Source organism: Acanthochromis polyacanthus, chromosome 15 (assembly GCF_021347895.1).
Source record: "Acanthochromis polyacanthus isolate Apoly-LR-REF ecotype Palm Island chromosome 15, KAUST_Apoly_ChrSc, whole genome shotgun sequence".
Taxonomy (NCBI): Eukaryota; Metazoa; Chordata; class Actinopteri; family Pomacentridae; genus Acanthochromis; species Acanthochromis polyacanthus.
Window position 1 is genome coordinate 25,320,748 of NC_067127.1, and position 17,191 is coordinate 25,337,938.

General features: G+C 39.4%; 1 protein-coding gene and 1 long non-coding RNA gene across 10 annotated transcripts in view; one reads left to right on the forward strand and one right to left on the reverse strand.

The window, feature by feature from the left end:
* Positions 1-17,191, forward strand: part of smap1 (small ArfGAP 1) — a 156,165-nt gene that overhangs the window by 95,028 nt on the left and 43,946 nt on the right. For 5 of the 8 annotated variants that reach the window (XM_051959650.1, XM_051959655.1, XM_051959652.1 and 2 more), the window contains one exon: positions 8,694-8,757. In XM_051959650.1, coding sequence (XP_051815610.1) covers positions 8,694-8,757 — 64 coding nt within the window. The remainder of the gene's footprint in view (positions 1-8,693; positions 8,758-17,191) is intronic. The other 3 variants (XM_051959653.1, XM_051959656.1, XM_051959654.1) reach the window with 1 other exon arrangement.
* Positions 1-17,191, reverse strand: part of LOC127537427 (uncharacterized) — a 104,238-nt gene that overhangs the window by 66,794 nt on the left and 20,253 nt on the right. The window lies entirely within an intron of this gene.

Consider the following 17,191-nt stretch of genomic DNA (forward strand, 5'->3'; position numbering starts at 1 on the left):
CAGGAAGGTTGGTCCCTGTATTATGAATGTGATACATTTCAAACATGTAAGGGTTTGACAGACTGTTTAAATGCTTATGTCATTGCTGGGTTCAAGTTTCTGGTTTATTCAATAACCTTGGCGATACCTGTTCAAAATCATCTTTAGTTCCAGACTTCACTGATAATCCTGCCCTTTAAATTTCATCATGAAGATGAAAACCACATTATTAACTCATTATTGCATTGTTACTCAGCTGCCTTGACAGCAGGATTCTTTTGTTTTTTCTTCCACATTTTTGACCCGTTGTTGTGCATGTGTTGAAGATGGTCGAGATCTATACAACCTAAATGTCATGTCTCTCTGCCTCTGAATGTTTAGTCTGCTGTTTTGCTTTTGAGATGTCAGCCTGTGCTGTCCACTTAATATACACTGCGGCAGAAGCATAAAAGGCAGAAACAACAAGCTGCCACCTGCTTTCAAACTGCTGCTTATCATCTCATCAAGCACTTTTTATAATAGCATTATTTCGTGCTTTGATGTAATTTGGCTGTGACAGGTACCTGGGGAATCTTGGGTCCAGTTTCATGTACCTAATGAATATTTATATACAACATTAACATTTTTGGCAGGTCGTTTCTCTAACTTGGTTAATTCTTTGTATTCTGAATCCCCTGGTGTTTGTTTCCTTCACTGGTTGTAAGGTAAATTGATAAATATTAAAAATGTATTTAATATAATTTCAATTACATTCAAATCTTGTTGAATCTTTGTCACTTTGACAGCAGTAAAAATGATGGAGCCTAATAATACCTCATTGTCATTATTTGTTGTAAAAAAACAGTTATGAGGTTAAACATAGCATAGCACATCTTCACATTATTTGCTTCAGATTCTATTATCAGCAATTCATTTTGAAGCTGGATTTATGCACTTTGCGCTGCTACACACGTGGACAAAATTGTTGGTACCCCTCAGTTAAAGAAGGAAAAAACTCCAATTCTCACTGAAATCACTTGAAACTCACAAAAGTAACAATAAATAAAAATTTATTGAAAATTAAATAATCAAAATCAGCCATTACTTTTGAATTGTTGATTAACATAATTATTTAAAAAAACAAACTAATGAAACAGGCCTGGACAAAAATGATGGTACCTCTATAAAAGATTGAAAACTATTTGACCAGAGTGACATGATTAACTCAGGTGTGTCATTTAATTGACATCACAGGTGTTTCCAAACTCATAATCAGTCAGTCTGCCTATTTAAAGGGAGACAAGTAGTCACCCTGCTGTTTGGTGAAAAGGTGTGTACCACACTGAACATGGACAACAGAAAGCGAAGGAGAGAATTGTCCCAGGACATCCGAAAAAAAATTATAGACAAACATCTTAAAGGTAAAGACTATAAGACCATCTCTAAACTGCTTGAAGTTCCTGTGACAACAGTGGCTCATATTATTCAGAAGTTCAAGACCCACGGGACAGTAGCCAACCTCCCTGGACGTGGCCGCAAGAGGAAAACTGATGACAAATTGAAGAGACGGATCGTTCGAATTGTATCCAAAGAGCCCAGAGCAACCTCCAAAGAAATTAAAGGTGAACTCCAAGGTACATCAGTGTCAGATCGCACCATTCGTCGTTGTTTGAGCCAAAGTGGACTTCATGGGAGACGACCAAGGAGGACACCACTGCTGAAAAAAACTCATAAAAAAGCGAGACTGGAATTTGCAAAAATGCATGTTGACAAGCCACAAAGCTTCTGGGAGAATGTCCTTTGGACAGATGAGACCAAACTGGAGCTTTTTGGTAAGGCACATCAACTCTATGTTCATAGACTCAAAAACCAAGCATACGAAGAAAAGAACACTGTCCCTACGGTGAAACATGGAGGAGGCTCAGTAATGTTTTGGGGCTGCTTTGCTGCATCTGGCACAGGGTGTCTTGAAAGTGTGCAAGGTACGATGAAATCTGAAGACTATCAAGGCATTCTGGAGAGAAATGTGCTGCCTAGTGTCAGAAAGCTTGGTCTCAGTCGCAGGTCATGGGTCTTCCAACAGGGCAACGATCCAAAACACACAGCCAAAAACACCCAAGAATGGCTGAGAGAAAAGCGTTGGACTATTCTAAAGTGGCCTTCTATGAGCCCAGATCTGAATCCCATTGAACATATGTGGAAGGAGCTGAAACATGCCATTTGGAGAAGACACCCATCAAACCTGAGACAACTGGAGCTGTTTGCTCATGAGGAGTGGGCCAAAATACCTGTTGACAGCTGGAGAACGCTCATTGACAAATACAGAAATCGTTTAATTGCAGTGATTGCCTCAAAAGGTTGTGCAACAAAATATTAAGTTATGGGTACCATTATTTTTGTCCAGCCCTATTTCATTAGTTTGTTTTTTTAAATAATTATGTTAATCAACAATTCAAAAGTGATGGCTGATTTTGATTATTTAATTTTCAATAAATTGTTATTTATTGTTACTTTTGTGAGTTTCAAGTGATTTCAGTGAGAATTGTGGGTTTTTCCTTCTTTAACTGAGGGGTACCAACAATTTTGTCCACGTGTGTAGTAGGCCTGTAGTGTGAAATATCTGACAGTAGTGTAGGCATTTTCCAAAGGCCTCTGGAATTCCTGAGCTGATCAACCTCAGATAAGCTCTCTTTCCCCAGCACTGACCAACACCCATTACTGGAGACATGGGGATACACATGTATTTCTGTATGTTTCATCCACAGGAAGATGGAATTCCTGTGAACATTGAACACCTGGAAGAACCTTTCTGACGGACAAGGATGCTCAATTATATGCTATAGATGTCTTGTTAATGAACTTTCATGGTAAAATCCCTTTTTCTGAAATCGCGCGATAGCTCGCGCCAAAACCGGTGTTTTGGCGCGAGCTATCGTGCGATTTCGGAACGAGATTTGCTTTCTAGCGTCCTGAGATTTGGATACAGACCACAACAAATAGCGATCACCAAGTAATGTGGAGGTTTTCATTCACTTCTCATCTCTAGTATGTTGTGGGACACTCATTGAGACTATCCGAGCCGGTCAGTGTGGGGAAAAAAGCATGTTAGGGCAGACTTTGACGCGGGGGGGCAAGTTGCCCCCTACTTTTCGCTAGCTTAGCTGCTAGCTGAGCTGCGAAGCTGCCTGGCTGGCTAAATACTGGAGCTATGTCGAAAATTCATTTCTCCATCACTCACATGTATGAAATGACATATGAAAACAGATCCCAGGTTGAAAAAAAACAAAGTTCCCCTTTAATTGTGTATGTTCATACTGTGATGATAATACAAATGCAACGTATCAGTCCGTACTAGTAGCTGACTCACTTTTTATCACAACAGCGTAGAACGTAGGTCAGTTTGATTAAATACTCCAGGGAAGTTGTTCAGTTTGGACCTTAGGTTGAACTTTTTTTCTGTTTTCATTCCTAAATTCCAAATCATTTCTACTTTGCTGTTTTTTTTGTTGTTTGTTTGATGTAAAACTGCTGTCAGTACTCCACACCCAGCACTTGGAGGGAACCTCATATGTTAAGAGAAAGTGGATAAGACTCAGCAGTACCTCACTGTCCCTTACCTAGTCTGTTGAATACGTCAGGGAGAAAGTTACAGCAGGCTGTGCCCCCACTCAGACGTTCAGTGTGACAGCCATCAGATGGTGGCTTTGTCTGGTGTGTATTTGACAGCAATCTGATTTGACAGCAGTCATCAACGGGTTTGGTTTGCTCAGTGCTTTTCATTCAAACTGTCATCGCAATCAAGTGAAGACTCCTCACCTGTTCAGGGGGTTGGTTATCGATTGCTGGCCTCCCTTCCAATTTCACATTCTCTTTCTTCAAACACGGCCAACACTGACAGCCAATCACGGTCTTTTGCTAGCTGTCTGTCAGCTGCCTCACTTGGTGTCACCTAAGATAGTTAATTACAAAGGCTGTCCATTCTTCCATAACCATATTGTGGGCAGTAAAACCAAACTTGTCTGTTAGTGTTAGAGCAGAAATTTGGGCTGCATGTCATTCCAAATCCTTTGCAACATACAGCAGTGAATGCAAGCTTTTCATCCACAGTGACATTTCGGATTCCCTCATTTCTTTCTTCCCTTGTTTCACAGCAGCTGTGTGGGATGTAGCATTGAAAGCCTTTGTAATCTCAACTTTGTAACACTGTGTATGGTCTGAAATGTCTGAAATCCAGCGGACAGGCATAACACAGCATGTTTTCTGGGTGGTCTCTCCTTGCTTTATTTTGTAATGGGCTTTTCTGAAGAGAATTTCAGATTAAGGTTTTGACCAATTTCCGTTTAGGCCGATAACGATACGCACATTTTGTTATTTTAATATTGCTCTTGTTTTAATAGGAAATGCTTTTGTACTGCATTCAAAATTGTCAAATTTGTGTAGATAAATAAATTTACCTAATTACGTGGACACATGACTAGTGCACATTTCATCAGCATATTTGTTATTTGTAAGTCCATTGGTATAATGTATGTCTATTAGGGCCCAACCAATATGGATTTTGTGAGGCCAATGCTGATTCTAATATTTGGTAGAAAACAATTCCGATAAACGATTAATCGACCGATTAATTTTAAAAATACATTATGACTAAAATAGCTTCTTTTTTGGTCCCTTAACACTTACAACAACTAAGATGGGAATTGCAGGCAGAACATTTTACTGTTTTACAGTGTTTTGTCCTTTAGTATTTTTTTTAACTTCACAACGGAGCGGAATTTTCAAGAACAAAAACATGCAACAAAGCATTAAACCAAACCTCTGTGAAAATATATATAAAAAAGAGTTACTCTATGAATGAGTTATGAACTACATCTTGCCTTGTACTTCTTGTTGCTGTAAATTAGAGGTGGGATATACACTGTATATATGCTGTATATAAGTAACATAATGAGTGAAGTTACTGCCAAAACATTATTTATGAACGTAGACACTGAGCACTATTTATTGTTTAAATAATCAGTGTAGCAGGACACACCTGGGTAACAAAACATGCCTGTCAGTCACATGTTCCAATACTTTTGTTCACCTAAAAATTTGGTGTTCTCTTACAAATAGTGCTATCTTCCAAGTTGTGTATCAGATCCAGATATAAATACCTGGAAACATAAGCTGAAATGTTGATCTCTTGTCTCATCATTTGATGTCAAATCTAAATGTTTTCAGTTGACAGCAAAAACAAAGGAATTGGTCTCACTGTTCCAATACTTTTGGAGGAGAGTGTATGCGTGCTAGAAATAATTCCAGTGAATTCTATGCATTGAGGTATGCATGTTTTATATTTTAGAAATAAACACTTCTTCTTGGCAGTTACTCTGCATCCGGATACTCAGAGCTGAAGTATTGTGTTGGTATCAAGAGAGGAAAAATAGCACTGTGCATCCCAATTAAATTACATTTTTCTCACAGTGGAAAAAAAATCATCTGTGGATCAACATCAGAAAGAATTGCGCTGCTCAAAACCTTCCTTTCAAAGCAGAACTGAAGATCTCCCAATGATGGACACTTTATCAATAGCAATAAAAAAACTGTCTCTTAAGTGCGTCAGAAGCAAACTGGCATGAAAGTACACAGCAAAAACACAAAATTCAGTTACCTGAACAAACTTTTCACATGCTCCCTTCCTAGCTCATAAACTTGCCTGTACTATCTCATAAATGAACCCCCTCTTCCTACATTGTTCTCCTGATGTTCATACAGGTTTCCTTAGGCTTGCTAGTCTTCCTGCTCTTCTCGTCACCCCTGTCCATGGAACTCTCCTGGTGAAGGCTGTGACTAATGGACAACAGCTTTGTAATCTAAAAACATCCATTACCACCTCCACCAAGAGAAACACTCCTGGCAGCCTCCTCTGAGAGCTGACGGGCTTCATATTGGGGTGCTCGTTGAAGTCAAAACGGGGTCTTTGTCCAGTGACCCTCACACCAGCCAAGCCACTGGGAACCCTAGCCTCAGCACAGAGCAGCAGCTTTGCATTGGTCACCCTATGTCACCCTTAGAGTTTGTTGTTTTTGTTATTTAATGTGTATCAAAAGTCCTTGATGCTTATTTATCTTTATGTCTGCAAATCTATTTATTTGTATGTGTTTTTTTTATCATTGTGTTCTCCGTTAAGGTTGCTCAATACAAATGACTTTTTGACTACTTGTCAGGAAAAAGATCAATAATTATTCATTCACAATATTATTCAGAAACATTTTATTGTGATATTTTTGGTTCATCACCCAGCTTTAGCTTTAGTCCAACCAAATGGGAAGCTGTGTGTATGTGCAGTATGTAGTATGCAATGCTGTTTTCCTTAATGGAGAAATCTTTATAAAAATAGTATTTAGTTCAGTCAAAGTCTTCAAGTATGCTCTTTGATTAATTGGCATCAGTTTCTTTATTCGTGCGTGGCTTATTCATCTTAGCTACCAGCTGACTAATATCATCCAGTCATACTAATGCAAATCTTTTGTCCCAACTGTATTTCCTGCCCTCCTCCACAAAAGCCTCCCTGGTCTGTGCATTTGCTATTATCCACTTAACTGTTACCTCAAAAAGTTCTCTCGAAATGATCTCAAACAGCATCTCGAACTGTATAACTATCTCCTATAAAGGGACAATTCTTTGACATAAATACGTAGCTCTTACTAGTAAAGAAATATCTTGTAGATTTCCTTTTTGTCTGTTTCTGACCCTAACTTTAGTTTTGCTCCAGCTCTTCCTTAAGTTTTCCGTCATTATATAACTGCCCCTCAGTGTTGGCCGATATGAATGCACAGCACAAACCAGCCTTTCGCTGCTGAACAAAAACGACCTTCCTGCTGCGATTCATGCCGCTGCTGTTCAAGCTTTGCTGCAGTCCCAACACACATCAATTCACAGCCAATGCATTCTTGATTAGGCGTGGACACGGTAATTGTTTTCATTGCCTAGGATTGGAACGACATTGAATCTAATGTGGTCCATCGATCTTTTGTTGGGGGGAAATTGGGTTTGTTACCAGCGTTGTAGATCTCTCATGGCCCACGTGTTAACCTTTTATACTCTCTCTCCCTCGCAACATTTTTCTTTCCAGTTTCACTTCATTTCTCTCTATCCCCATCCTACTGTCTTCACTACCTTGCCTCATTCCCCTACTTTTTGACTGTATCTCCATCGTTCTCTCTCTCTTCCTCACTCTCTTTTATCTATGTTCTTCATTTGTTTTCTGATTAAAGCTCATGTAGCATAATTTGTTATCTGAAACAAATAATACCAAAATAGTATACCACAAACACCAAATAAAATGTGCATTCAGCAAATAATTTGGGTTTACTTGATATATAATTTGTAGGATGAGATTATTAATTCATTATTGGTTGATACTACTCTGCAGGGCTTTTAGATGTTTTCACCTGATTATTTAGACTTTTGCAGCCATGAACCTATCGTTGAGTTCATTCTCATTTTTTGCATCACACTCACATCCCCCAAGAGGCAACAGCAAGTGATGCCGTCTCATTCTTATCAGAGTGCGAGCCAGACATTGTTCTAAGGAGTTGGTTTAAGCCATAACAAAGCTGAAAGGAGTGGTATAGACAGAAGCATTATTCTAAATGAATAGTAATTTTGCTCCATATTTTCCTTTTGTGGCTGATATGGTCTCTGGCACAACTTTATTTGATGATATGCTGTATGTCAGTGTTTACAGCTTATTCCTCTAACTCAAATGGGCCTAAATAACCAGTATTTGATGCTGTTAGAATATAAACCCTGTGTTAAAGTCAGTCATCTGTCCTCTTTATTCATTCCATTGGCTGGTGATTTGATAATTTCCTGAAGGGTAATTTCCAACGGGCTGCACAGTGGATCCGTGGTTGGCACTGTAACCTCTCAGCTAGAAGATTTCCTGTTTGCGTCCCGGCCTGGGATCTTTCTGCATGGAGTTTGCATGTTCTCTCTGTCCATACGTGGGTTTTCTCTGGGTACTCCAGCTTCCTCCCACAGTCCAAAAGACATGCTGAGGTTAATAGGTGATTCTAAATTGTCTGCAGGTGTGAATGTGAGTGTGATTGTTTGTTTTTGTATGTAGCTCTGTGACAGACTGGCGACCTGTCCAGGATATTCCCTGCCTTCACCCTAAGTCAGCCGGGATAGCACCCCATGACCCTAATGAGGATTCAGAGGTGCATAGATGATGGATGGATGCATAACTAGCAACTTGTTTGATTGTAGTGTGAAGCTCTACAGCAGCAAGACACATCATGTTACCCATATGCTTACTGACAGATAGTTTTGCCATAAGAACACTGCATCATATAATGTCACTCACTGCCAAAAACTCCTCTGTATCTCTTCTTCTGGAATCAAACATAATATTCTTTTTTAGGTCATATTCTGGTTATAGAACTCACAGGATATACTCAGTGGTCTGTATCAGGACATGATTAAAAAAATGATCCTGCTAAATTTGCACTGTAAATGGTGTGTTGACTGTGCTCAGGGGAGAGCCCACTGGGTGACATTTAATATACTGTTTTTAATAAAGCTCTTTGTTAGAATGTTATATCAGAATTGCAACAGACAGGTCTATTTCTACCACATAATTTCCATACGTCCAGTATAATGATATTGCATTTAGGTAACATGGAAGCCTGGTGGGACAACTTAGATGTTATATGTGTATAAATCTCTCTTCTCTTTATCTTGCTCAGCAGTCGGAGTGCAGAGCCAGCCCCAAGAAAAGCACAGAGCCGGCCGTGGACCTGCTGGGTCTGGGTAAGGAATGAGCCATCTTTTTGCAGCTTAAATAACCTCTGGGCAATATAATAACTTGTCAAACTGCATTTAAATGTCTGCCTAATATGTCAGATATGTAAATTAAACCAGTTATATTGGATGATGTAAGAACATTTTAGATATTGCAATAATTGCCCCTTAAATAATGTCATTATCGGGGAAGTTTAATGCTGTCAGGCTTTATTTGAGTCATGCTCGGAGAGCTTTCGGTACATTTCGATGACTTATTATACCATCTGGCTGTTTTATTCTTCATTACAGGCTTCAGACAGCCATGTGAGCAGACTACAGGTCAATCCACCCAACAGTCCACTCATGTACAGTCATATCTAATTATGATTTAGTGTTAATTCCAAACCTGAGTAAAACTGCAGAGTGACAGGGCGATTTTGTGGGAGGGAAACAATTAAGCTTAATCCATTTTTAGCTTAAAACGCATTAAAAGACAAGAAAAGCACTCAGAGAGCTGGTTGGCTGCTCATTCCTCAATTTGTGTATTCAGAAATCATGGCAACATAGAATCTGGCTATTTAAGATAGATTTCCCTACAAACTAAATAAATAAGGAAAAAAATGACCTTGCAGTGAGCACAGGTGTGTGTTATGCATGTGTATGTGTATGTTATGTACAGATATCAAAATGTGTGACCAAAATATGTAGCATACTTGTCATAATTACAGTCACGTCGTGCTGCTGTCTCGCAATGATACAGAAATCTTTAGCAAATCCTTGGATCCAGACTATAAGCCACATCACTGTCAAAATCAAATCAGTTTGTCCTTGTATCATTTCTGACGTTCCGTGAAAATTTCATCCAATCCGTCTGTTTTTGAGTAATCCTACGCACAGACAAACATATTTACAGATAGGCAAACGTACGCCAATCGTCACATGACTCTGTTGCATTCCTTGACGGAGTAAATAAAGACGTGAGAAAGCACAAAATGCTTCTGAGTCAGGAAAAAGCGAGGCTTTGTAGTCTTGGCTGAACAATGTCAGCTCATAGAGCAACATTCAAAAGCTCTAAATGGAACCAAATAACTACTTTCCAGACTAGAATTGAACATCAAAGATATTTTTGAAATGGTACAAGAGCATCTATCATGTGTGCACGCACAAATTAGTGGTCAGATTCAGCATGTTCCATCTGGGCCCTGTGCAGTCATTGAAAATGTCATTTTGTACCAACACGTGTAGTTTCCCCGATTCCCTGATTTTGGATAAATAGAGCTCTTCCTCAAGGTGCAGTCAGCCTGAAATTTGCTCCTCATTCATTTAAGTGATGTGGATGCAAATGAATCCCTCCTTCATGCTACAGGGGCCTGTTTCCAATTTTGCACCATTCAAGCTGTAATTTGTAACATGAGATTATTTTCTCCTGCTTCTATTTTGACATGTTTCACTAATCAAAACAAATGTGATAATTACAACTCGCACAAAAGCTGTGTAACATTCAACTGTGGTTTGATATGACGCTCTTTGCCGTGTAGACAGAGCTCACAAATAGGCTTTGTGAATTGGGCCCCAGATTTTAGTGTAATTCAACTTTGAAAAACAAAACTGTGAGGTTCCACAGTGAGTTACCTCTCAGTCAATTACAATTCCCATGTCAACATGTGCACAAGATTATCACTGTTCTTTTTTCAAAAAACAATTTCCCATCAAAAAAAAAAAAAGAAGATAAGCAGAAACACAAACATCTTTAAGAACATTAGGGAGTGACCATTACATTGTCTTTAAATTTTCAGACTCAAAATTAAATTGGGCTTTTTAATTTTTATCTGTGCAACCCATTTTTCCCAACATGCTACAAACCAGTCTTGTTTTTGATTTATAAACGCTGTCATCTCTTCCATTTTATAAATACCTAGTGTAATATCCCACATCATGCTGACATGATCCTGTGACATCCTGTGATAACCATTTCTTAGTTATAGATTTCTTACTTGCGACCAACAAAACACTAGATGTTATCATGTTTTCCTCCATTCCTGTGTTAAACATCCAAAATAAAAATAAAAATTTCCAAAAGGAATTACACATTTAAAAATGTCTCGCAGTGCTCCATGAACATAGTTCCAGTACTGTCTAATAGGTGGGCAGCCCCATAGGATATGAAAATGGTTTGCACGTTGGTCTCCACACTTTCTCCAACAGATAGGAGGCATTCCATCATAGTGTGTGTTTTGACCTGGAGTGACAAAGTATCTTATCAAGGTTTTCCATCCATATTACTTCCATCTCTGTGTTTGTGCATTTCCACTGGAGCTTCCATACTGCAGTCCATTCCTCCTCTGATATGGTCATCCCTCCTTCTTTCCCCCACATTGTCTTTACTTGTTCAGTGGAATGACACTTATGATTTCTCAGACATTTAAAATTGAAAGTGGTTTGTTATTCGTTTTCCCATCATATGAATTTCTAAACAATTTCAGTAAGTCCATGTTGACCTCTGACACTGGAAAATTCACTTTCTAATAGGTTGGTTCTAACTATTTCATAGACAAGTAGATCCCTAAGGCTAGTGGTTCACAACCTAGGGGTTAGAACCCTTCAAATGATCCTAAGGTGAATCTGAGAGCTAATGAAGAAAGAAAAAACTAAATTCAGCTACTGATTTTTTTATCCCCCGCCGTGCCATAGGCACGAAGGGGGATATTGGCGTCATTGCGTCTGTCCGTATGTCTGTACGTACGTATGTACGCATTTCGTTTCCGGAGCATATCTCAGGAACTACTTGAGGGATTTCATTGATATTGCACCCAGGCCATCTCTATGTAGTATAGATGTGCTTTTTGGGGTGTATGACCTTGACCTCATTTTCAAGGTCATACTGAGGCACTTCAAATATTTTTTCGCTTCCGGAGCATATTTCAGAAACTACTTGAGGGATTTCATTCATATTGCGCACACTAAGCCTGTTAGTAATGTAGATGTGCCTTTTGGGGTGTATGACCTTGACCTGATTATTTTTATTGTAGTCACAATGTATCATTTTGTTGGTGTATCGTCCACTACAGATTATCTTGCACTTCCAGGCGCTATATATACGGCGGGGGATGTTTTAAGCGAAGCGTGTTTATTCAGGCTCTACATTAATCTGGGCTGTTTCTGAGATACATCAGATAATTTATTCTCTTTGTAAGCGAAGTTATACCACAGAGAAGGGTCAGTCATGTCAGTTTTTGTAAGGAGATCGCAACCCAGAAACGCATGGAAATCTTAGTTATGGTCTTTACTGAAGTGCTGTAATATTATTTGTAATATAAAATCTTATTCTTAAAAAGTTCAGTACTTGCCTCTGAAAAGAGATGAAGTAAGCTACCACTGCTACTATTGGTTATGATGCATTTGTTATGACGTATGTGGCCTCATCCAGCTTGAACATTGTAAAATCTCTAATCATAGAAAACAATTTTAAAAAATGCTCCCATATCCCTGATCTCTTATATCTGATATAATTTACTATCAAATCATCTAGATGTACTCAGATGAACCACAGTCATAAAGTGACACAAGAACCACTAGGAATTTTTACTATCAGTTTGCAAATTCTTAGGTGTCAGTTTAGATGCAGATCTAATCACATGGTCTCTTGAATAGACGCATTTAATGGCATTTGTGCTATACTGACAAACACAACAGCACAATAACCAGAAAGATTGAATGCACCGAGGATATGACATTCAACAAAGGTCACAAGCTGGATTCAAACCTGTGACATTTTGATTACACGATATGTGTCTTGGCTTGCTAACCACCAGGACATTCTGCTCCACGCTTGTTGACCTTAATCCTGACCGGCAACAACGCAGAAGAAGAGGCAAGTGCCACTTAAGGGTTTTGACCATAAATTTCTCATATGTAATCACACTTTCCCCAATATATGCCCATATTGTGTTCGACTAAAGTGAGGATAAGCTGCGTTGACGGAAGAAGGCGCCGGTGGACACAGCATACATCAGAAATTCCCGACCACTACGTGGAAGAATGAGTGGACGCCCTCCTATAAATAACTAATGCTACACACCTTACAGCCATGAGGAGTGGATGAGATTTCACACACATAATCAATAAGTCAAATGCGTGGCAATATGCCTTCAGCACCCCCACCTCCCCCGTGGCTCCATCCATCCCTCCATGTCTCTGGTTACTGTACCGCTGTCAAAGAGCCTCTGTCTCCCTTGGCTTCAGTGTCTGTGTGTTTCTGTCACTTCACTGAAAACATTCAAAATCATCCAGAGTAGTATTTAATACAAGAATTCGCCTTCAGTTCTTGCTTTTGTCTGCTTTCTTTGCTATAAAAAGCTTTTGATAAAATGATTGTTACCAGCAATTCCCTTTTTCAACAGATCTCCTTACAGAGCACATAAAATATATATATTTTTAAATTGATGAACCCCCATTGTTTGTTGGTTTTCAAATTCTTCTTTCTTTTCACTGCCACCTCAGTCGTTTGCTGTCATGGTTGTGACACATTACATTAACACTGGTGTTCAGAGAGAATAAACTCTATTCAAAGAGCAATGTTCTCAGTCAATCCTGGTAGCACAAGTGTCTTTGTTTTAAACATGGATCAAGCTTTTCAGTAAGAACACTTGTACTCCTGGTTGTTCATGCGGTCAGCCAATCATGTGGCAGCAGTGCAATGTGTAAATGATGAATATAGAGGTCTGGAGCTTTGGTTAATGTTCACAGAACTGTCAGAATTTAGAAAATCTCTGTAACAGTTGCATGATTGTTGGTGGAAGATGTTTTTTATTTTTTTTTAAGTTTTCTAAAACGGCCGATTTCCTGATTTAGAGTCTCTGGAGTTCACACAGGAGGGTGTAAAAAACAAAAATACCCTCGTGAGCAGCAGTTCTGTGCATGGAAACGCCTTGTGGATGAGCGAGGTCAAAGGAGAATGGCCAGAGTGGTTGGAGCTGACAGAACCTACAGTAATTCAGATATCTACTTTCTGAATTGTGGGCTTTCTAACCGGCAGCACTCCTGCCAGCCAGCAACAGAAATCTGAGGCTGCAATGGGCACAGGCTCATCAAAACTAGACGGCTGAAGACAACCTGAAATGTGTAAACATGCATCCTGGTCTGATGAATTTATGTTTGTGCTGAGGCAGCATGTCAGAATCAACAGCAAGAACCCGTGGTCCAGAGCCATGTGCCAACCGTCCTGGTTATTGCCGCTGGTAGTGTCAAGATTTGGGAAATGTTTTCTGAGCACTTCAATACTAACAGCCATGGTTTGTATTCCATGATCTATCTAAGTATTGTTGCTAACCATTGCATTCATTTATGGCCACAGATTACCATTTTCTCATGGTTGCTTCCAGCTAATGCACTTTGTCACAAAGCAAAACTAGTCTCAAACTGGTTCTGAAGCATGGCATCCTAGATCAGCTCACCTCAATCCAAAAGAATATGGGATATTGTGGGATCTATTTTTCCTTTATAAGTTTATAATTTTAACATTGCTTTTATTTGAGCTTATCTATTATAGGCTCTTTTTTGGATTTGATGGCTTGTGCAGTTATTATTTCAATAGTGGGATGTATGCCATCTTACATTGTTCTTTCTTTCTTTCTTTCTTTCTTTCTTTCTTTCTTTCTTTCTTTCTTTCTTTCTTTCTTTCTTTCTTTCTTTCTTTCTTTCTTTCTTTCTTTCTCCCAAATCTTTGGGAGGTTGGGCAGCATGAGTTTGAAGTGCAAAAATCTGTAGAAAAGATGAGAAAAATTATGTCAACATGGAGCAGCATCTCAGAGGAAGGTTGCCTACATCGTGTAGAATTCATAACACCATGAATTTAGGCTGTTTTGGCAGTGAAGTGAGGTCTGATTCCATGTTTGTATGGTGCTCCTTATTAAGCGTTCAGTAAAGGTGTATATTTGCTTTGTCTGTGAGTGGTGGTCATAAGCTTTTGTCATCATTCTCAATGAACACAATTAATTACCTCCGCGGAGGAGGTTATGTGACACCCGGCGTTTGTGTGTCTGTCTGTCTGTCTGTCTGTCTGTTAGCAAGATAACTCAAAAACGCCTGCTCAGATTCAGATGAAATTTTGAGGGGATGTAGACTATGGTAAGAGGAAGAGCTGATTTAATTTTGGTGGCAATCCGGAAAGGATCCTGGATTCTGGATCACTTTGAATTTTTTAGTATGTTTTAGTATGTGGTCCAAAATATGACAAAAACATCATAGGTTAGTATGTCGTCCAACAAATTGGAACAAGGTGTCCAGATAGCTCAACTGGTTCAGAAGGTGATTTGTAAACAGAACTGTGTCAGAGACGCAGGTTCAATTCCAGCTCGTGATCCTTTACTGCATGGGTTTCCTATTTTCCTCTCTGTGGGAATGTCAATATCCTTAGCGGAGGTCTGCACTCTCTGAGTGCTTTTCTAGTTTATTATTTGCTGAACTGGAAAAAGAAAGCATCTTAACCAGTAAGGGGTTGTGTGGTGACAGCAGACACATGTGTACATGGTTTTGTCTTTAAAAGCCCAGAGACCCACAAAATAACCAGTACTTTTGTACTTGAGGAAAACTAGTTTATTTCATTTATTACAGCTTCACTGACCAGGCTACAAGATGTAGTAATGATGCAGAGCTAGTCCGTTAACTACACTGTAACAGTTCAAATTTGGATTTACAATTAATCAAATTGCTTAAATTATTTGTCTGTGAGCCCCAAATTTTAGGGCCACTGGTGTTTCCAGAGCAGTTGATCACTAAGCTTTGACTGCAAAGGGAATGCAGCTCACTTTGTGTTATTCAGCGTAAAGGAGAAAGCAAGGGATCCATGCATGGTTGGCATGGGGCATTCATTCAAGTTACCCAATCATTCAACATTCAAAACCGTGGAAACAGGTTATTTTTTTTTTCTGCAGTACAGACTCCCTTTGCAAACCCACAATGTTCTGAGAAGTACAAGTTTGCCTTACCTCCTATAAACATATTGCTCAGACAGAAGGTAATTTTATATCCATTTTCCACCCTTCCTAGTAAATGAGTCATTCTATCAGCAGCTAATGTCTGTGATCTCCAAGCTCATGCTCCTCTTGGTGGACTCACTACCAGGCAAGCTACATTTCATGCCTTAGTTGTGAGTTTCAGAGATAAAAAGGGGGTTAAATTTACATATCTCAGGATTCATGGCTATATAAACATGTCAGAGACTATTGACAGAAAGGAACGGCATTCAAAACAGCAGTTTGACCATCAGGGCAACATCATCAGTGGACATTTTGCTCATGTATTTGTGTGCAATCTAATCAGAATATTGATTTGGAGTCAATTCACAGCTTAAGTCAGATATTTGACCCTTTGTGGTGGTGACCAAATCTTTAACATGACAGCACCTCCCTGCTCAATGAGGTCACTGTATTTTGTGAACATAGAGAGGGAGAGGGGTGTGTGTGTGTCTCTCTGCGTGTGTGTGTGTGTGTGTGTGTGTGTGTGTGTGTGTGTGTGTGTGTGTGTGTGTGTGTGTGTGTGTGTGTGTGTGTGTGTGTGGCAAAAGGGTGATTATAAAACACACCCCCTGCCTGAACCATTGGTCTGTTTCCATGGGGAGGCTAAGAGTGCTCTCAAGAAGTGTCTCCATCCCATAATAAGGGATAGCGGGCACATTGCCTGACACGGCGGTGATGATGTGGATGATGGGCCCTATTCTTCCTGCAGTTCATTTCCATGGCAATGGGTGAATGAGTTTTTGGTAAGAGAGGGGGGATTAGACTGGTAGGAGGGTAACTGATGCACATGAAATCCTGTTTTTCTCTCTTCTATTTCACTATGTGAGTAATGTGAGTCACACCTGACATTCTTGTCAGCCCCTAAAGTAATCATCCTAATAGACTTTATTCTTCAAGTATGTTTCTTTTCACAGCAATTTGCAAAGCTGCTGAACAATCACAAAAATGCCTAGCTGGTTAGAGGGCAGCAATCAATAGCCTAAATATTAGGATGGAAGTCAATCCAGTCACAGTAATTCTTTGAAAAGGAGTTTTAATAAGTTTCTTAAAAGGATGTCAAGCAGACTTTCTGGCCTCCTTCCAGTAAATGGTTTTCCTTGTACCCTGCTGTCTGGCTAAAGGGCTCAATCTTGTTCACACTTTAAAAGGGCTAAATTATGGATGTTTCATCACTGTGGTTATATATAAATGACCTCTGCTGCTTGTGTACTCGCTCTCACACTGCCAGTTCACCTTTAGTTTTCCCCTTTCTCACACTCTCTCTGCTCCCCCTCTTTCTGCCTCTTCATCACTGTCTTTCTCTCTGTCAAATGACAGTACATTGCATACTCTGGGTGCCATGGGAACAACTCTGTGGACAGCCCAGTCTTTCCTCAGTGATACTGCAGTTTAAACAATCTAAATATCAGCTTAAAATACAGTGAAATCAATACATAGTAGCATTT